This window comes from Onychomys torridus, chromosome X, assembly GCF_903995425.1.
Source record: "Onychomys torridus chromosome X, mOncTor1.1, whole genome shotgun sequence".
Taxonomy (NCBI): Eukaryota; Metazoa; Chordata; class Mammalia; order Rodentia; family Cricetidae; genus Onychomys; species Onychomys torridus.
Window position 1 is genome coordinate 83,122,373 of NC_050466.1, and position 21,858 is coordinate 83,144,230.

Below are 21,858 nucleotides of genomic sequence, written 5' to 3' on the forward strand. Positions count from 1 at the left end.
TAAATGAATATGTATACATATTTATATATTTATGGCAGTTTATCTATTAATAAAAAACCAGAGGGACAGGATGGAAACTTATTTCCAAATTATTATGGCTGGGCTCTTACAAGGATCCTATCTTATATCTGGATTTGTCATACCTTAGGCTGGGTATCCCAAGTTCTATAACATCTACTTGGGATTCAAAAAACTGTTTTTAAAGAGTGGGTACGGGTCTACTGCTAAGTCACAACATTGTAGATAAAATCTTCTTGGTACTTTAAAGACAGGTCCTGAAATAACATAAGGGCATGCAGACTTTGGCAACAATCCATAAACAGACATAAGCTACACCACTACCAGATAAGGGATCCAACAAGAAAAATGAGATTGGAGACATAGTAAACATTCCCTTCTCTCTGGGCCTCCCACATAGTAAACACTCTACCACAATATCGTCAGCCTCTCCATTTTTTTCTATGTCTACTTATCTCTAATTTGACATCACAAGGCATTGATGTAACCAAATTAATAATATCACATTTAAAATATAGAATTGATAGCCTACCTACTGCTGAAAAAGCAAAAACAATAAAATTTGATTGATCTATTAACCCAGACAAAAGAAAAGTAAGAATCTGGATCAAGGAGCCACTAAACTAAGGGAGGCCAGAGGTATAGAGGAAAATGGGCTTTACTACAAGGTACAAACCAACAGTAAACTACTAGCTTCACAGTCCAATGAGAATAAGGTAAACTGCCAAGATGAAAAAAAATCTCGACCTGAGCTCTCAAAGGAATAGATCATAGAGATCCACTGAGTTCTTAAAGTTAAAATATTTACTTTTATATTTGTAATTTGTTCCAAAGCAAGCAAATCAATTAGAATTCTGAAGATACTGGCAATTTATACATATTTACTTATCAGTGTGCTGCAAGAATCTAGCAATTTATATATATATATATATATATATATATATATATATATATATATATATGCTTACTAATGTGCTACTTTCTAAATGTAGGTAACTGAATATCCTGAGCTGACTACTAATTCATGAGCTGTTTTCACACCAGAAAAAACTATCTAACATGGGTTAGGATTATCCCTTCTTATAGATAAGCAAATCTCACCAATCCACAGGGTCATTTAATTCTTAAAACATCCTTTGATACTCAAAAGTAAATACCCAATAACAAGTAAACAACCAAGAAAGTCACACAGAAAATAATGAAGGAATGAAAACACTTCCCCATGACATGATCAAACATCTACTTACAACAAGAATATCAGGATCAATTTTGTGAACTTTTGCAAGGAAAAATCCTAGCAAAGTTCTTTCTGTTGCAGCAATTTCAACCTTCATATTCTGTTAAGATTTAAAAAAAAAAAGAAAAACACACCAATCAAGATTTTAAAATACCACATGGTTTACCTTCTTGCCAAACTAGGGTAAGATTTCTTAGGATTAAACATAATCATTCACTTTAAAATCAGATATAGCAATGAAATTTGATTCTAGGTTCTGCATAATAATAACTGCACAAAATCTCTGAGGACCTCATTCTAGTAATATGCATGTAAATCAAGTAAAAATTTAAGTGCTAAGCAACATCGAGAGCAGAAATGTCCTTCCACAGAGACATGTTTGTACATTGGACACATTTTAAAGCATATAAATCAGAGTGCCTTTCAAAAACATTACTTTCATTGCTATATAATCCCTGGAAGACTTTGCTGCTTATGTATTTATCAAAGAAATCACAAAGATTCTATAAACTAATCTCAAATAGTAGTGTGAGAACCAATAAATAAGAAACTAAAACAAACATGTACTGAAGAACTGCAATGTCTTAAATAGAAATTATACCTACCTATCCTCATGCCAGGAAGTGGTGGCGCAGACCTTTAATCTCAGCACTCAGGAGGCAGAGGCAGGTGGATCTCTATGAAGGCAGCCTGGTCTACAGAGTGAGTTCTAGGACAGCCAGGACTGTTACACAGAGAAACCCTGTCTCGAAAATATATATATATATATCCTCACACAAAAGGCCTCAACTTGGATTAGTGAATATCTAGCAGGTATTCAAAACTGCTCATATTAAAACACTTTTAAAACAAAGGTTAACTACTATTATGTTTTCTGTAACTAGCTCAGTTTTTAAAAATGTCAGTTTGATTTTAAGGGAATTTTCCCAGGTCATTTTATTTGAATAGGTTATTCAGGACAGTTCACAAATGACCGTAATACAACAGTAACCCCTACCTATAAAAAGTCAATTGAAATAGCATTAAGTGGAACCTGACAAATTGCACCATCTAATTTTGTCAAGTTAGGACATTAACAAACAAAATAAACCTACAACTGTTTCAACACTATCATTTCACAAACAATGTACTATTCAAAAACTACATCTTTTAGTGTAAATTATTTTTATAAAGAACTCAGTTCATTATACTGCTTCCCCCTGCCATTTTATTAAGAACTTATGATACCAACTTCACAGAACATACTCAAGTTCAGAAATCATTGATGTGTTCGGGTCAACAAATATCAACCCTTCCAGTACATGGCCTTTTAATACCCACAGTATTCCCAACTCTACATGGTTTCCCTCAAGTTGAAGAGGGGCTCTACTCAACATAGTCCCAAAACATGTGATCACTTTAGAAAAGCTTCCATATATGCTAACTGAAGGTAGGTTTCAATGCATCCATGTCATAATTCCATCATCTTCAGATACTAATTTAGAAATTACTAAATGTGTTTAGTTTTATATTCCTACTGCATCTTATCAAGTTAGTACCATAGGCCAATATACCAAGAATAGATCTAATAAAGTAAAATATAGAATAGATACTATTTTCCTATTCTCTTTCCAAACAAACAGATACTCTACATTTAAAGGGAATGAGTATTTACCTTTTTCTTAATGACTTCTTTGAAAGCACATGGGAAAATACAGTCCTTTGGTTTAGATACAACTATAAGAAGGAAAACACAAGATTCTATCACTCATCTTAGACCAATTTCAGATAGTACATGCTTCTACATGGAAATTGCTTTAAATATAAATTTCTCATGAGCCCTAAAGAGTTAAGAAAGTCAAGATCTCCAATCAGCCATATTGTTGGACCTCAAAACAACAGCCAAGAAGAGATCCTTACGTCTCTATAACTGTACAAAATGCTTTGATCCAACATTTGCCTTCGATGCAAATTAGAATGTTTTTTTTTATTTTTTTTTAATTTGCTGCTTAAGTCTTACAATGTTAGAGGCAAATGCAAACTTTAATGCCCCATACCTCTTATACGATCAATAAAAGCATCCTTAAAATACTCTTTCCCAAAGGAAATCCAACCTGCAAAGCCTCAACCAAAATAAAACAGAAGACCAACTCACAAAACACACACACACTTACCTCATAATATGAAACTGTTGCACCCATTGAATTTTATGCATAACACAACTCAATTCCAGTTTAGCATTACTATAATATCTCAAAAATAGGTAAAAATTCATTTATTCCTTAACATTTTTGCCTCATGACACATTTTGCTCAATAAAATTCAAGTTTCCACAGCTGAAAGCAAACACCTTTACTAAAATGCCCTAACTACTCTCAAAAACAAGTTTCAAAAGACAAAGTTACTGATCCAACAGACAAAGAAAAATCAAATCAAAAAATAAAAATCAAACTCTTAGCAACCCAACTTTAAAATACATACCACAGAAATGCGTCTGAAAGGGAGGCTTTGGAGGTGCTTTATCTAATGGAAAACTGTGATGGACCAGAGCTGCAATAGCAATAATCTGCAAAGAAAGGAGTGGGGAAAATCAGACTCCTACTATATGTTTTGCATTACCACCAAGAACTACTAGGAATGATAAAACGTATTTTAATACATATAAATTCCTTTCACTTCTTTAAGAAAGTGTTTAAAGCTCTGACAAAGGGTTTGTATCTACAATATAGAGAGAACTAAACACCAAGAAAACAAATAATCAAGCTAAAAATTGGGCATGGAACTAAATAAAACTCAAGAAATACAAAATGGCTGAGAGTATGTTTTCAAATGTTCAACATCCTTTGCTATCTGGGAAATGCAAATTAAAACACTGATGTCCACTAACAAATGAATACTGAAAATGTGGTACATATATATACACAGTAGCATATTATAAAATTTTCAGGCAATGGACAAAGCTGGAAATAATCATTCTGAGTGAGATAACCCAACCCCAGAAAGACAAATACCACATGTTTTCTCTCATTTGTGGATGCTAGCTTTGAGTCTTTAGAATGTGTGTTTAAATTGGAGTAGCCATAAAAAGTGGGAAACTAGTAAGCAGCCATGGGCGGGAGGATTCAAGGGAAGTGGATAGAACTCAGGTGATATGAACAAGAAAGAGGGAATAACTAACTAAACGGGAAGGGTAAAACATGATGGGTGATGGGAGCCCAGGAAAAGGAGAAAGTATATGGAGGTTAACTAACACTAAAGACATTTGAAAAAGCCATATGGGAACCTACTACTATAGAAATTTCCTATAAAATACACACACACACACACACACACACACACACACACACACACACACACACACATATAAAAGGAGTTCAAATGGAGTTACTCTATTACCAAGAGACAATGCCTCTCCTAGATATCACAGACTATCAAATACAAAGCCCAATGTCAGGTATAAGTTGCCTCTTTTCAAGTTATTGGTCAGTGGGATCCCATACCTCACTCTAAACATTACAGGCTATTATCAATTATCTTGGTTACACTACAAAATTTGACAGGTAGACCCTATTACAAATGACAGCACATTCCTGAGTATAAAACATGAAGAAATCAAGCTGGTACCAACATGCAAGTTTCATCCATACAGGCTAGTTTTAATAGTGCCATTAATCATAAGTGGATATTAGACACAAAGCAAAGGATAACCAGACTACAATCCACAACCCCAGATAAGCTAGGTAACAAGGAGGACTCTAAGAGGGACACACATGAAGCGCCCTAGGAAGGGGAAATAGTTAAGATCTCCTGGGTAAACCAGGAGTGGGGGGTAGAACAAAGGGCATAGGAGATGGGAACATGAGGGATTGAGATGGTTGAGTTGGGGGAGGGGCAGAGGAGAGCAATGAAAGAGATATATTGATAAGAGGGAGCCATTATGGGGTTAGGGAAAAACTTGGTGCTGGGGAAACTCCCAGGAATCTCCTAGCAACAGTAGAGAGGATGACTGAACTGGTCTTGCCCTGTAATGAGATTAGTGACTACCCTTACTGTCATCATAGAACCTACATCCAGTAACTGATGGAAGCAGATGCAGAGATCCACAGCCAAACACAAGGTTGAGCTCCCGGAGTTCAGCTGAAGAGAGAGAGGAGGGATCATAGGAGCAAAGGGAGTCAAGGTCATGGTGGGAAAAACCAGAGACAGTAGGAGCTCACAAACTTGGGACTGATAGCTGGGGAACCTGCTTGGAACCAAACTATAAGCCCTCTGAATGTGAGTGACAGTTGTGTGGTTTGATCTGTTTGTGGGTCCCCTGGCAGTGGGACCAGTACTTATCAGGGTGCATGAACTGATTTTTTGGAGCCCCTTACCTATGGTGGGCTACCTTGCTCAGCCTTGATGCAGGGGGGGGGACAGGCTTGGTTGACCCTGCTGCAACTTGGCATGCCAGACTTTGTTGACTCCCCAAAGGAGGCCTTACCCACTCTGAGGAATGGATGGAGGTGAGAGGAGCGGGGAGGGAACTGTGGTTATTATGTAAAATGAAAAAAATTTAAATAACTAAAAAAAAGAAATGCCCTACAGACTTGCCTACAGACAATGTGAAGGGAGACATTTTCTCAATTGAGGTTCCTCTTTCCAAATAACTATCTTGTGTCAAGTTGGAAAACAAAAAGTAACAACAAAAACAGAAAACAACAACAACAAAAACCACCAAGAACTAGCCAGCACATCTATGAATGTTACAGGACTAACCAAACACTTTCTGATTGGATTTTAAGCTTGTTCCATCAGACAGACCTCAAGGCTGGTGCTGCCCATTGACTGGGTTATGACTCCCTGGCTAGCTAGGTAATCGATCCTATGGGAGAACCTGATACTATTGTTCTGCTAAATAGAAATAGATAGCCCCGCCCCCAGGTTCTTATCTTAATACCCATAGAGTAGTTCATCTCTCATCCTTCATCAGAGAAGCTTCTCTTTGCAGTAGATGGTGATTAGTACAGAAATCCAAAACTAGTCAAAGTTGCAGAGAATAAGAGGCTGTGGAACGCTCACCTCTAAATGGGCATCTACATCACACCTTATTCCTCAAGGCTCAGGGATCATTGCAGAAGAGAGGGAAGAAAGACACTAAGAGCCTGTGGTAGTTTGCATGTAATTGACACACATAAGCTCTTAGGGAGTGGCACTATTAGGAAGTATGGCTTTGTTGGAGTAGTTATGGCCTTGTTGGAGGAAGTGTGTCACCGTGGGGGTGAGCTTTGAGGTTCCATATGCTCAAGATACCACCCAACATGTCAGTCAACTTCCTATTGCCCGCAAGATGTAGGACTCTCAGCTACTAAAGCACCACGTCTGCCTACATGCCACCATGCTGCCCAACTGTGGGGCGTTTACCCACCAACCCCACAGCTCCCCAGAGTTTTCTTGAGTGTGAGCAGCAGGGAGCAGCAGGGAATATTAGATAGAAGGATTTATAGTGCGGAGATAAACAGAAAATAAAGGATAGCCTCAAGAGGGCCTGGAACCTATTCCAATAGAGTTGCCAAGGGGTGGAGCAAAAGACCTCCTCCCCCAGCACAGCCAAGTGCAGACCACCTCAAACACCTGCCCTCAGGCCTGTGGCCCTAATCATCCTCTATGCGGACCTGCTGGGTAAAGCCACAAGGAACCCGAAAACGGGCTCCACACCCAACATGATAACAGACTGAACCTCTGAAACTGTAAGTGAGCCCCCCTAATTAAATGTTTTCTTATAAGAGTTGTTGTGGTCATGGTGTCTCTTCACAGCAATGAAAACAGAGCCAGAGCCAGTGATTGTCAGCAGTGAAACACATTATTTGCTGTAAATGACAGGTCCACTGCACACATGAAATGACAGTGGCTATAACTGTCCATACAAAATCTTCACAAGATCAAACCAGCCAAAATTCTAGCACAGATGAGAGAGGCTGGTGAAGGCCCACCCCTAGCTAAGAAGCTACTTTGGCAAGTGATGGATGCAAGGAGAGGAAGAGTTGTTTTGTTTGGTTTTCAGGGACGCAGCTCTAGTAGACAGACCTCTACTCATGCATATACAGGCAGCACTAAGTGAACTCAGAAAAAGAAGAGAGAACATATGCAAGTTGAGAGGGAAACATGATGGGGAGATAGGAGAGGAACAGGAAAAAGGGAATGAGGAGGTGGATTTGATGAAAGAAAACACATATGTGTCCATAAAAGATTCCCAATTAAAAAAAGGTGTTTGTGTGTGTGTGTGTGTGTGTGTGTGTGTGTGTGAGTGTGTGTGTGACAAGTGTGCAGATGTCCATGGAGACTAGAAGAGGATATTAGATCCTCTGAAGCTGGAGTTCCAGGTAGCTGTGAGGTGCCTGAGATGGGTGCTAGAAAGCAAACTCTTCAAGAGCAGCATGGATTGTTAGCTACTAGGCCATCTCTCTGGCTCTTTTAACCTTTATTGTAAAAATATTTAAACAGATTTAAAATTGAGTAAAAATGATTAGAATTAATGCCCATATATTCATAATCAGGTTTCAATGATCATTTTTTTCCTAGAACTATTTCAGTGAGTCTTTGAAAGTGTTTTTCACCCTCAGTACTACTGATATTTGGGGCCAAATAATTATTTATCATGAGGGCTGTCCAGTGCACTATACAATGTTAAGATTTACTAGGTACTAGTATTGCCATCCTTGTTTCCCATATATCTCTGAGTTATACCAACCCAAAACAACCCTCAAACATTAACAAGTATACCTTCAATAGCCAAATATTACCCTGTCGAAAATTATCACTCTATAAGACCATTTTTTAAATTTGTCATTTTTTTAAAACTTTATTTTTATTTTATATGTATAGATGTTCTGTCTGTATGTATCTTTGTGTACCATAAGATTTTAAAACCCTATTACAAAAGACACTACATGCTTGGGACATAGGACATGAAAAAAAAAATCAAACTGGTAAACCAATGGAAGTTTCATCCATGCAGGTTAGCTTTAATAGTGCCAGAAGGGTCTATTTATGCTACTAGGGGAGAAAAGTATTGAACACTCTTACTCAGCTGTATACCCTAGAAGCTACTAGCATGGAGGTCAGAGTGAGTGTCCAACTCCCTGGGACTGGAGTTACAGTTAGTTATGAACTGCTGTGTGGGTGCTGGGAATCTAACCTTGGTCCTCTGGAAGAGCAGCCAGTATTCTGGTCATGTCTCCAGCCCCAGACAGTCTGTATCTCAACAGGGTTATTTAACACCTTCTGTCTCTGTAATGTCTATAAATTCAGTTAGATCAAAAGACTTGATCAAAACCAGGTTCAAACTGCTGGCAAGATTTGAGATGTGCTACTGATTGTTTCTATTAGAAGGCACACAAACATGTATTATCTGCTTCTCTGTTTCAGTAATATTAGTGGCCCCTGGTGATCATTATTTAGACCAGTGGTTCTCAACCTTCCTTATTCTATGACCCTTTAATACAGTTCCTCATATTGTGATGACCCCAACTGTTGTGGGATATTTGTACACTGTGTGAAGATGTATTGCTGTGATTGGTGTAATAAAGAGATGAATGGGCAATAGCTAGGCAGGAGAGAATAAGTAGGATTTCTAGCAGAGAGAGGGGAAGTAAGAGGGATTAATCTAGGTATGCGGGAGTCACAGTACAGAGATGAGGTAACAAACAACATGCCAGAATTCAGATTAAAAAAATACGGGTTAATTTAAGTCATATGAACTAGTTAAGAAAAAGCCTAAGCTAAGGCCAAGCTTTCATAATTAATAAGTATCCAAGTCATTACTTGCAGGCTGGCGGTCCAAATATAGTTCAACGACTAAGCTTGTTATACCAACCATAAAATTATTTCATTGCTACTTCAGAACTGTAATTTTGCTAGTTATGAATCACAATGTAAATATCTCATATACAGGATATCTGATATGTGACCCCCAAAGGGGTAGCAACCAACAGGCTGAGAACTGATTTAGACCCATTTCAGTAGGGATTATAATTTGGTAGTTTTTCCTCATCATGTACTGAAAACTTCTAAGAAGAGCAATTTCACACTTCAATTAGCTGCCTTCTAGAACTACTTATCCCAGAAAAGTCAAGACAAATACTTGATTAATTTATTTTTATGTTTTCAAATGAGTTAGTTCTTTAGATTCCCTCAGAAAGTGACTAATGTACATATTTGACATTTATGTATTTATTATAAATTAGAAATTTATGTTTCTGGTATTTCCATCTGTATCAATTATTCTTCTGATGCTCATATTGTCCCATATTTTGCGAGGAGACTTTTTTCAGCTTGTTTCCTGAGTCAGATGTATCTTCAGTAAATTTTAATATTGTCCATGCTTTCTGATATAACAAAGTGTCACAAGTTTATCTTCTATATTTCCTACTCTGAATCAGCTCTTTCTCCACAAATCCCTATTCTCTTTGTTAAGAAATGGTATGTGAAAATATCACCCTGGGAATAGTATTTCTCTAAATTTGAACCAAGTACTAATTAAACCTTTCCTCAATACTTAATTATTAAGTCTGGCTATCTACTATGTTAACTGTTATTTGAAAGATCAAGGACAGAAGGCATAGCTCAGTGGTAAAATGAGTTTATCATGTGCAAAGTCTTGAGTCAATCCTCAATACTACCAAAAATAAATAAGTAAATTAACAAATAAATTAATAAAAGTTCAAATTACATGCTAAAAGAAAACATTGCCAAATTTTATTTTCTGTGAGTTCGAGGCCAGCCTGGTCTATAGAGCGAGTTCCAGGACAGCTAAGACTATACAGAGAAACCCTGTCTCAGAAAAAAAAAAAAAGTATCAAAAATACTTAGAAACAAACATAAAGGAGATTTAATTAACCAAAGTAAGACAACTACACCCATGAAAAAAATGAGCTAGGTGGGGCAGCAGTCCTGGAACCAAAGCCATTTGGGAGACTGGGGTAGAAGGAGATCAGGAGCCTATACATTCAAGAGCTGGGCAACACAGTAAGATCCCAACATCAATAATAATAATGATGATGAATGCCATAGATTAAAACTACTAAATACCCCACAAGTAACAGGACAGAGATTGTTGAGCAGGCAAAAGTACCTGCCACCAAGCCTGACAACCAGAGTTCAATCTTTAAGATGAGGAAGAAAAAGAGAACTATCTCCTGTAAATTGTGCTCTGACCTCCATACACATCTTCTGACACATGTCACAAACACACACACAAATATAATAAAAAAATTGGAATTTTAAAAAATAAAAATTAATAATACAAAATATAGGAACACCATGAATACATACAATCTATGTGCAAAACAGTCAAAACAGCAACAACTAAAGATAAGTGATGCTTTAAGTTCCCAACTTCCTACTCTGAAAATCTGCAATGAAAGCATGTAGTCTGTTGTTCCTGTGCAATATAATCAAATAATTGCCAGTTAATGAAGGTAACTTTACAGAAAAATTTAACTCATAAACACTGACATAATTAGAAAGCCACCATTTTACAGCTCCTAGTGAAATAACAAACTCAGGCAAAAATAACCCACATTAAGAAACCATTCAATCAGTGGCTCTCTGCTGGGGTAATGTACCTCCTTTGCCCTCTGTGCGATATCTAGCAATGGCTGTAGGAATTTTTCTGTTGTCACAACTAGGAGAAACTGCATCTAGTAGGCAGAGACCAGAGATATTGTTAAACATCCTGTGATGCACAGGACAATGCTTCACAACAAAAAACGATCCAGCTCAAAAAATGTAGAGTTAATAAACTTTATGAAGGGCTCATGGAAAAATTTATGATGACCACTATTTGAACCCATTAATCAATCCTAGCCTCATAGCAGTTTAACCAGGCACTAATCTGTCTTCTGAAATGCTCCAATATGAAGTACACTGCCCATCTACCCATGAATTATTCTGCATAAAGAAGCTGAACTCGAATCTCTTTGATATTTTATAGAGTTAATATGCCACACTGCAGCACAAAGGGCAGAACTGAGTTTGGCATATTGTCTCTACAAGGGGCAGAAAGTAAATATTTTAGCCTCTTCAGTCCGTGTGACCTGTCATTACTATCTTATTGTAGTGTAAATCTAAAAACCTACTGTGTCTCAATAAAATTTTAATTACAAAAACAGGTGGTATGCTGAATTTAGCTCACAGGCTACTCGCTGTCAGCATCAGGTATAGAAGATTCCTAATGGGACCCACAACAAACATACACAGAAAATGGGACTTCCTATGAGATTATCAGTCATTTTTTTAAATTATTCCTTATCACTGAAAAAACTAAAGGGGGATGAGTGGGAGCTACTATCATTTAAAAAGAGATTCCAGAGGCATAAAAATTAAATAGTCATCTATGAATCTATTGTATAAATCTGGATTCAAACAAATCAGCTTTAAAAACCATCATGAGAAGCAGATTCTTCCAAGTATGTGCAACTGTAGACTATATCGAGGAATCATAAGGTAATGTTAAATATGCTAATAGGGTAATGTAAGAAAATGTGCCATGGGGTTGGAGATTTAGCTCAGTGGTAGAGCACTTGCCTAGCAAGCACAAGGCCCTGGGTTCGGTCCTCAGCTCTGGAAAAAAAAAAAAAAGACAAAATAACAAAAAAGAAAGTGTGTCATTAGGTAAAGGCTAGAGGGATGTCAGCCAGTTAAGTGCCTGCCAGACAAGCATAAGGACCTGAGCTTTGATCCCAAACATAAAAAGCCAGATGTGGTGGCATGTGTCTGTAACATCAGTGCTAGGAAACAGGCAAATCCCTGAAGGTCCTTGACCAGGCCGAGTAACAGGACTGTTCAGTGACAGACTATGGCAACAAATAAGGTAGAGAGAGCACTCATGTAAAAGCACCCAATGTTGACCTCTGGCCTTCACATGCACAAACGTGTGCACACTTGTGCACAGCCTTGCTAACAAATACATATACTACAAACACACATAAGGAAATGTGCATATTTTGAGAGAAGTATACCAAAGCATGCTGGGGTAAAATGACAGTATCTTTTAAGTACTTATAAAGGAAAAGGGAAAGAAGGATATAAACATGTGTCACAAAACACTGCTAACTACTAAACACGTGTGACTGGCATAAGGAGCTCATATTATTTTCTTTGTGTCTACTTAAAAGAACAAAATCAAAATATTTCCAGCAATTTAAATCCTTTAAACATGTGTAATACCAGGCAAATTCAATTCGTTCTCTAAAACATGGCTCAGTGCCAAGTTTGTACCCTTTCCCCTCCAAAAAGAACAACTTGATTTTATAAGAAAGCAGATCAAATTCAGGCAAGTATTATATCTAAGGCCTAAGTACAAAATCTGCCATTTTTCTTTACCTCATGCTCATGGTTCTTTACATTTTGCATTGTCTTCATGCTGAAAGACATTACCACAAGTGGAGGAGGACTGACATCTTTAATTACATTCACCAGGTCTGGTTTCAAAGCCACTGCCTCAAATTTACACCAACTGATTGGCTGATTCAAGAGCTCTGAGAAACAATAGATACAACATATCAATAACTTACTGAAAAAGAAAAGGTACTATAATTATGACATTTTTTATTAAAAGAGATAGTCTTCAAAGCTATTGTGTAATAAGAATGACATAGTATAACCTAACTAAATATAAGCCACATTAGTGGGTAGTATGCTAATCCTTGTGTGTGTAAATATACTTATGTTCATTTGGGGGAGTAAGGAAGGATCAATAGCTTTTATAAATTTTTTTCAAAGAATTCAAGATTGGCTTTAAAAATAACACCTGCCTTAGAGGAACTGAAAACATTTTAAAGATAAGTATAAAGACAACATAGTATCCTAGATACAAGTGTTAAAAAGATCAGGTAACAAGTCAAAGAGTCCTGGCCACATTAGGTTGTGACTCCCTCCCCTCCAAAGGTAGGCAGTTCACTCTGGAGAACAGCTGCACCTTATCAGCCAGGCTTAAAAAAAAAACATATAAAAACCAACACAATGAGGGTCACACCCACCCAACTGCCTGCACTAAGGCCTCCCACAGACTAAATTGTCAGGTATTAGAAAGTGATTCCAAGGGCTAAAGATGGCTCAGTAGTTAAGAGCACAGGCTGCTCTTCCAGAGGACCCAAGTTCAATTCCCAGCAACCACATGGCAGCTCACAACTGTCTATAACTCCTGTTCCAGGGGATCCGATGCCGTCACACAGACAGACATACAGGCAAAACATTAATGTACATAAAATACAAATAAATAAATTACAAAAAAAAAGAAAGTGACTCCAAGTGTATTACCAAAATCACTCAAGGAAAACATTCAAGAAACAAACACAAAAAAAGCAGAAACATTAAAATAATTAGACCAATTCCTTAACTTTCCAAACAAAAGGCTGCTCTCAGCAAACTGACAGCAAGGCCCCATTGCCAAGGACATCACCCATACAACTCATGTAGTGTCTTTGGTGCAGGAAGGTACTCTGCAGGCTAACAGAAGAGAAATATGGACACCAACCCAGCAGCAAAACCTTTGACCTGCAGTCTGTCCCAGCTGCAAAATATGCTACGGCAATGGTGGCACAGAACTTATGGGAGTAACCAACCAATATCTGATTTGACCTAAGGCCCATTCCACAAGAAGAAACCCACACCCAACACTATTTGAGTAACCAAGAACCAGAGATTAGATAGCCCAGAGACCTATGGTAAAACCAAACACTACTGATAAAAAAAAATTATCAATAAAATGAGTCCTAATGATATTCTGCTATATTCTTAGATAGTGCCTTATCTAGTCATCATATGGCTTCCTATGGCAGCAGATAGGAACACAGCCATAGCCAGACATTATGTGGAGAGTCTAAATGCAAAGTCTCCATCAAATCCCTCTTCTCACCTGTGGCAGAGATTATAAGAGTCAGAGGGGATGGATAACACCAGCAGAACAAGACCCTCTGAATCAACTAAGCAGGGTACATTATGAGGTCAAAGAGACTGAAGTAGCAAGTGCAGGGCCTACAGGGGTCTCCACCAGGTCCTTCACATATATATTACAGCTTAGTATTTTTATGACCATGAGAACAAGTAGGTCTGACTCTTGTGCCTGCTCTTGGGACTCTTTTCCTCCTGTTAAGTTGCCATGTCCAACTTCAACATGATAGTTTTTGTTTCATCTTATTACATTTTGTCATGTTTGATTGTTATCTCTTAGAAGCCTGTTCTTTTCTAATAAGAGACAGAAGGGAAGTGGCTCCAGAGGAGATGGGAGGTGGGGAGGAACTGGGAGGAACAGAGGGAGGAAAACTATAATCAAGATATATTATATGAGAAAAGAATCTATTTTCAATAAAAGGGAAAAAAATTTTAAAAAAAAACCTGTCAGGAATCTACTTAGCATTTTTCCTTACGTGGATTTTTTACTTCAAGCCAACAAGGTCCTTTGATCTTTCTGTTCATCAAGAATAGTTCCAAGCTAGATGTGTTGGTTCCAAATACATGAGAAAATGTTTCACCTTTTAAATGCTGTGGAAGCTGTGGCACTTCTGCCTGAAAAAAGGAAAAAGAATTTATTTTGTTTAAGCTATTACTTCATATTTTCCAGTCTGTATTTGAAATAAACAAAGCCTCTATGGAACAACAGAAGAACTCCTTTAATATATATGAAATGTAATTTGCTACAAATGAAATCTGAAACAACTCACAGTGGGAAACAAAAACAATTCACAATGACAAAATAATGCATCTTGATGACACCCATTAGAAGAAAAATAGGACAAGAAGCTCCTCCAAAAGACAATGTAAGGCCTCACTGATAAAGAATAGCCAAGTAAGTACCATTACTTAATTTTACCAATTTCAATTATTAATGAGCTGTGGGGTTCAGGATTCTGCCAATACACCTAACTAAAAGTTGGGTGAAGGACCAAAGATGGGAAAATGTCATTTTAAACCAAACTCCACAATTTTCTTTGTTTGACTTACCGAGTATCTAACTTCCAAGTACTCAGATTTTTCTGGAACATCAGGTATCTCAAAAGCATAGTTCTTTTCCACTGTCTGGGTAAGCAGATATTTTAAAAAATTATCAAAAACTTTGCAAAAGTTAAATTGGCCAGTATAATATAGATATAATACATGTTCCCGTATTTCATCACCTAGCATCCTAACAGAACACAAAATAAACAACACAAAAAGACAGCTTTTATCCTTTCAACTAATACTAAAACATCTACTGATAAAAATACTAAAGAACATCTCTTGAACACTAGAGAATTTAAGACATAGGTACATACAAGGGGAACAATGAAAGATTGATTTTTTTTTACAATGTTATTTGAAATTAAGCAACTACATCTTCCTGGAAAATGAAATTGACATTACAAATTCAGCTCATAATACACTGCTAAAATTTTTGTTTGGGAGTTTATTGTTGCTGTCTGTAGTGATGGTGCTCAAATTTGGGGCTTTGTGAACTATTTCTAGAATTTTAAAGCTAGGATTCTCAATTTCAAGCTCAAATAATTAAGAGAGTTAGCCTATCTTTAGCAACTCAATCCTCCCTTTACTGAAATCATTTATATAGTCAGTATATCGATTGGGCTACAGTTCCCACATTTATAGCCAAAGGCATCAATAGCTTACCAAAATCAAGACAATACACCACACAGGTCACACAAAACAAACATTTTCAGTCTATCAGAAACAGTATCATAAGCATGGATTTTTAAAGACAAAGCCTTACTCATCCCCTTAAGCAAAAATGCATTGGCAATAACTAGTATAAACAAATCTGAACAGTTCTTCATTTCAGAAATGCATGATATACTCTGAGCACTGGAAGCAACTAATTTGCTTCAAATCATATTTCTATCAAATTCATGACCATTATTTCATAAGTGATTTTAAAAGAAACAAAGTAGTTTTACAAATCTAACATACTGTTTTTATATTCATACCTATAAAATTTCCATTTAATGAGTTACAACTATGCAAAAGGCATTCTGCATGAATGTGGAGTTAACTATTTGTCAAATCAGAAAATAAATAAGAATCAGAGAAAATACAGTATTGAATACAAACCTTGGACTTGAACTTCATTATTTTATATTTTGCTGCAATTTTGGAGTCAAACTCTTCATAAACGTCCTTCATTGTAACTGGAGTTGTTGTTTCTTTCCCTGTGGTTAGGTCAATTTTCTGTTCTCCCAGGGAAAGAAGAATGAAGGGGAAAGAGTGTAAGTCTTCTCATCCACAAAAACAGAAGCCTAAGCCGGGCGGGGGTGGCGCACGCCTGTAATCCCAGCACTCGGGAGGCAGAGGCAGGCGGATCTCTGTGAGTTTGAGGCCAGCCTGGTCTATAGAGCGAGATCCAGGAAAGGCACAAAGCTACACAGAGAAACCCTGCCTCGAAACCCCCCCCCCCAAAAAAAAAACAAAAAACAAAAAACCAGAAGCCTCATTCAACTTGTACCACCACTCATTTAAACATTGTCTGGCACAGTCCTACAAATGAGTTTGAAGACATAGACCTAAAATGTATACTAAACTCAATGCCAAACCCTCCAGTTCATTATGAAAGCCAATCACAAAGAAAGATAACCAATCCTCCAAGATAGGAAAAACCAATGTTTTAAATCCTGGCCCAGAAGTTCCACAGTTCAACTAAGATGGAAAGGGCCAAGAGCTGAGGCTTAGAGGGATTAGAGATGTCCAGGCAAAGAAGGGGAAGGAAATGGAAATGATGTTGTTAAATAGCCATAGAGATAATGTTACTGCTACCTAAGGAGCAAAAGCAGGAAAACTGAGTCAAATGCCACGTCATGTTTCAGAGACTTTAAGTCACAAGCCCAAGTTTTATGCAAAAGGGTAGTAAGGAAAAAGGAAGCATTACATATATTTTAAAATGTATTATTTTTAAAACTATTCTATGGAGCCTGGCATAGTGACACATGTCTTCAATCCTGATGCTCACTAGGCAGAGGCAGGTTGCTCCCCATAAGTTCAAGGCCAGCCTGGTCTATATGTGGAGCTCTAGGCCAGCCAGAGCTAGTCCCTGTCTCAAAAATAAACAAACAACAAAAAAACTATGTCTACGTGTGTCTATGTGTATGAGGGTGCCAGTGAAGTCTAGAAAGGGTGTAGACTTCCTGGAGTTCCAGGGCATTCTAAGCTACCTGATGAGGGTGCCAGGAATGTAGTGGGTAGCCATTCCAGTCTTGGCCTGGAAGTTCCAACACCCACTGAGGCTTCAGTAATGGTCATGCCCACAAGGCCAGGCTGAGGGAGGAAGCTGAAGACCAAGGATCAAGAGGAGAGGATTCTCTTGTTTCCGGGACCCTGGACGCTGGAGGTAGACCGAGCAGAGTTCTCTAGAGAACACCACCAGACTGCGCCATACCTTTCCCAGACCCTGCAACCTATCCGGATCTTCATTTGTAAGCTACCCCACAAAATAAACCTCCCTCTTAACTACGTGGAGTGGCCTTAATTTCACCAATATAGGAACTCAACTTAGGTTCTCTGGAAGAACAGTACCAGCTCTTAACCTCTAAACCATCTTTCTAGCCACCAGCATTACATATTTTAAGCTTTTATTATGAAAAATTGAAGAGCTCAGTAATATTTCATTTCTATACTTTTTAAATTAAAATTGTGTCATATACAATTACTGAAATTAAAAGGTAATCACTAATGTTTACCATTTCACGGGGAAGAAAGTAAAGTGTTCGCTCGATGTTTTTCACCATAACACAACAGCTCACATGGGTTTTGGCTGATTCAATCCATACCTTGCCAAACAGAAAAACCACACCTGAAAAAAAAAAGGAAAACAATAGGAAATAAAAGCTTTCAAGTACATTAAAGGGGCAAGTCAAAGGCCCAATGAATGTGTTCACATATTTACACCTAGTTCCTATTTGTAGTCCCTTCTGTTTTTCTAAGACCACCAGGTAATATATACTGTAGCATTAAAATGTGGCTTTGCAGACATCAAGTCACTATTCATGAAAACTGGCTGTCAAGTAAGAACTCCAAAGATTTGATAGTCAACTCAAGAGATGGTCAACTTAGCAAAATCTTGCAAAATCCTGGGCTCCATGAATTATGAGTAATCAACACAGCTACTCAAAACAGCCGCTGATCTTAGATACTAAGAAAATTCTGACACACGCAAAGGTTACTGTTCAGAAGGCCAATTACCCTAGTTTCACAAGACAGCTCATCAGTGTTTTCTTTTGTCACTCATCCTAGCAGAAAAAAATAAGACCGCCTAAGGACTTTCATTTCTGTAGATGATTAAAATTCTTAGAAGAGTTGTGTAATTTTCAAGAAGGAGGTGGGGGTGTAAGTGGGGAATAGAAGGAGAGGGAAAGGGGGTACTGAGGATACTTTAAAGAAAAAATTCAAAGTGCACAGAAAATTAGAAGTCATCCTCACAACAGTTAAAGACGAAAAAACAAAATTCTATGCAAAGAAAAAATAAAGACCCTAATATTGGATTCAAAGATTTAAATAGCTCATTTTACAGTCAAACTAATATCACACTTCATGCAACACATTTGACACTGTTTATGCCTCATTTGCCTCAAAAAAATCATAGTAAACAAAGATTACATCTCCCCCACCTCAAGTTACTAGCTGAAACCAGGTGCAGTCAGGATTATTCAACCTTGAAAAAGTCATAATGAAGACAGGATATGTTCTGATATGCAAAGAGTAAGATTCTTTTCCTAATTATGGTTCATTCAGCAATAACTGCCTGACTTAGAATCTGGAAGAAAGTGAGCAACAATAACGGGGTCTTTAGGCATACTCTGTTCTTATTAACAGCATTGACTTCACCAAAGCTTAGTGATCATTAACAACTGTCATGACGAAACTGTTCAACCTCCTAAGATTAAAGCTTTTAAAAGCTATTTTATTTAACCCATTGGCATCATAAACAGAAAAATATGCCACTGCAGAAGAAAGTGGACTTCGAGTGAGAAGCTGAGACTTCTGGCAGGAAAGGGGGCCCAGGGGACCTTGTCTTCCAGAACCTTACTTTTCTAAGTGAACAGTCTAGATAATTCCTGAGGCCTCAGCATTTGTATTATGGAGCAGGGACAGCTCTTCCCATTGTTTATAATAATGGTGAATCAAAGTAGGTAAGGTGACACAGGTCTACAGTTTTAGCTAGTTGGGAAGCTAGGATAGAAGGGTCTCTAGAGCTCAGAAGTTTGAGGTCAACCTGAGCAGCAAAGATCTCAAAGAAAATAAACTACTGTAAAATACATCCCATGCAATGTAACTCAGTGGCAGAGCATGTGCTTAGAATTAGAATACGTAAGGTCCTGAGTTCAATCTCCAGCATGACCGAAAAATAGTTTCCAGTACGAAACAAAAAAGTCTGTGGATAACAAGAATCTATATCCGCCCACACCCATCAACATCTGTGGCAGGTGGGAGAACTGGCTCTGCCCCTCACCTGGGTAACACAAGAGAGCCAACTCTGTTGGTGGAGGTATGGGGAAACCAGTCCTAAAGTTATTAAGTGTGGAAGAGCTGTCCCCACTATTCGTCTGTCATGCAGGGGTATGGGTGGGGGAGATGCCTCCCTTATCCCCCCCCCCCCAACTGCTTGCAACAGACTAATGAGATGACCCTCTCTCCCTTGCCAGCTGCAGCACTCAGTAAAGCAGGCCCTGCTCCTCGCCTAAGTACACAGCAGAGCTGGCCCTGTTGTTGGAGGTGTGGGTGATCCAGGCCCGATGTTGAGAGCAAGGGAGAGCTGTCCCCATTAGTGTTCTGGCATGTGGCTGCATGGGTGGAAGAGAGATGCCCTCCCCCTACCCCCTGCCCATCAATGCCTGAGACTGGTGGAGGAGCTGGCTCTGGAGTCATCAGAACAGGAGAGCTGTCCTTGCCCCTCACCAGCTGCAGCACTCAGGAGAGTGGCCCCTGCACCACGCCAGGGCAACACAGTAGAGCTCACCCTGATAGTGTAGGTCGGGGAGAGCCCACCCTGATGGCATGAGAGCAGGAGAACTGGCCCCCCGCCCCTAGCTCATTGCTGCAAGGGTGAATTAGCCAGGGCATTGCTGGAGAGCTCACCCTGGTAGAAAGGACAGGAGAGAACTGGCGGGCTGACCAAGCCCGCAGCTACCCAGGCCCAGAACCAGGGTTAGGAATTGGCCTGCCCCAACATCCACCCCATCTATGATCTGCTGGAACATGTGAAAGGGCCTGACCCGCAGACCCAAAGCTGCAGGATCTCCACAACACAGTGTAACACCAAAATATGCAAGAGGAGTCTCAGTGAGGGCCCAGCATTGATGATTAGAGACCAGAGGTCTCGAACCCGAACAATGACTCTTTGTAACAAACACTTGCAAGTAAAGATCTATGGACAAAGGGGTTTACTGCATGACTCACTGTGTCACACCGCAGCTTCCATGATGGGGATTTGTTGATTTTTCCTTTTTTCTCTTAAATTTTGTTTTATTTTTTTTTGGGGGGTGCTTCAGGGGCGGGGTCAGGGCTACAGGGTTAGAGGGTAGATGCAAAGGGATGGGGAAATGAATGGGATCAAAATGCAAGATGTGAAAGACACATTGAATAAGTAAAAATTTTTAAAAACCAAGAATCTATAACCAAATCATCATGCCCTAGTTAAAGTGGGTTGGTTAAGATACCATTTCTGAGCTTGACTGTAACTGTCTAAGAAACTAAGATAAAGACACATGCTACCTAGGTGGTTCTGAGAGAGCATATAAATATTTGCTAAGAGGAAGTATATTAATGATCTGACAATTCCTCCCTGGAACCATTAACATTTTTCTAGGTAATATCCAGTCAGCTTTATTTAAATCAGATCTCCAAGTCAAACGGTTAGTCATCCTTCTTACATATTTACTTTACTAATATACAGTTATTCCCTTTCATTTTATTAGATGCAGTCTCCAGGACTTTGAAAATACCACTTTGAAAAATACCACTTGAATCCACCACAAATCCCCAGATCTAAATGCAGACAATTCTATTTCAGACGTGTATGGTATTTTATACTAATCAGACAGACCATACTGACTCTGATCCTTTAACTAAGATTCCTAGCCTATACTGGGCCCACAGGAAATTCTCATCTCTTAATTTAAACAAATCTATAAAGTCTGTTTTAGAAGTTATAACCATCTAGATTCTAAGGCTAGAACTCAGGTCACCAAGGTTAGTAGCCTTTTACCTGCTAAGCCACTTCAGCAGCTCCTATACGTAGACAACTTCAAGGAGAGGGTCCTTATGCTGCCTGTAACACTTCAGTTCTACAAAACTAAATTCTCCCACGGGTCTTAAGAAACAAACAATACAAAGGGCATGAACCCCAAGGCTAACAAAAGCAGCTAGCTAGCTACTCAAATGCAGTCCTTATACCCACAGCTAAGTCATTCTGGGTTAAATGCCAGGATTCATTTAATGAATCATGGTAAGTGAAAAGTTATTTTCCCTTCTATTTATGAGCAGAGAGGCTAAAGATGAAATAACACATTTCCACTACTTCATTTGGGGGTACATTTTAAATTTCTTAAAATTTATCCTGAAATGAGAACATAGGGAAATGGGAGGGTCAAGCTGGAACAGGGACA

The 21,858-nt window shown here is 38.4% G+C and overlaps 1 protein-coding gene across 1 annotated transcript in view; it reads right to left on the bottom strand.

Moving 5' to 3' along the window:
- Positions 1-21,858, bottom strand: part of Pola1 (DNA polymerase alpha 1, catalytic subunit) — a 323,891-nt gene that overhangs the window by 276,855 nt on the left and 25,178 nt on the right. Inside the window, exons 11-18 of the mRNA XM_036175149.1 lie at positions 17,935-18,047; positions 16,316-16,432; positions 15,218-15,292; positions 14,644-14,782; positions 12,599-12,753; positions 3,716-3,800; positions 2,910-2,971; positions 1,266-1,355 (exon numbers count right to left, since the gene is read on the bottom strand). Of these exons, the coding sequence (XP_036031042.1) occupies positions 1,266-1,355; positions 2,910-2,971; positions 3,716-3,800; positions 12,599-12,753; positions 14,644-14,782; positions 15,218-15,292; positions 16,316-16,432; positions 17,935-18,047 (836 nt within the window). The remainder of the gene's footprint in view (positions 1-1,265; positions 1,356-2,909; positions 2,972-3,715; positions 3,801-12,598; positions 12,754-14,643; positions 14,783-15,217; positions 15,293-16,315; positions 16,433-17,934; positions 18,048-21,858) is intronic.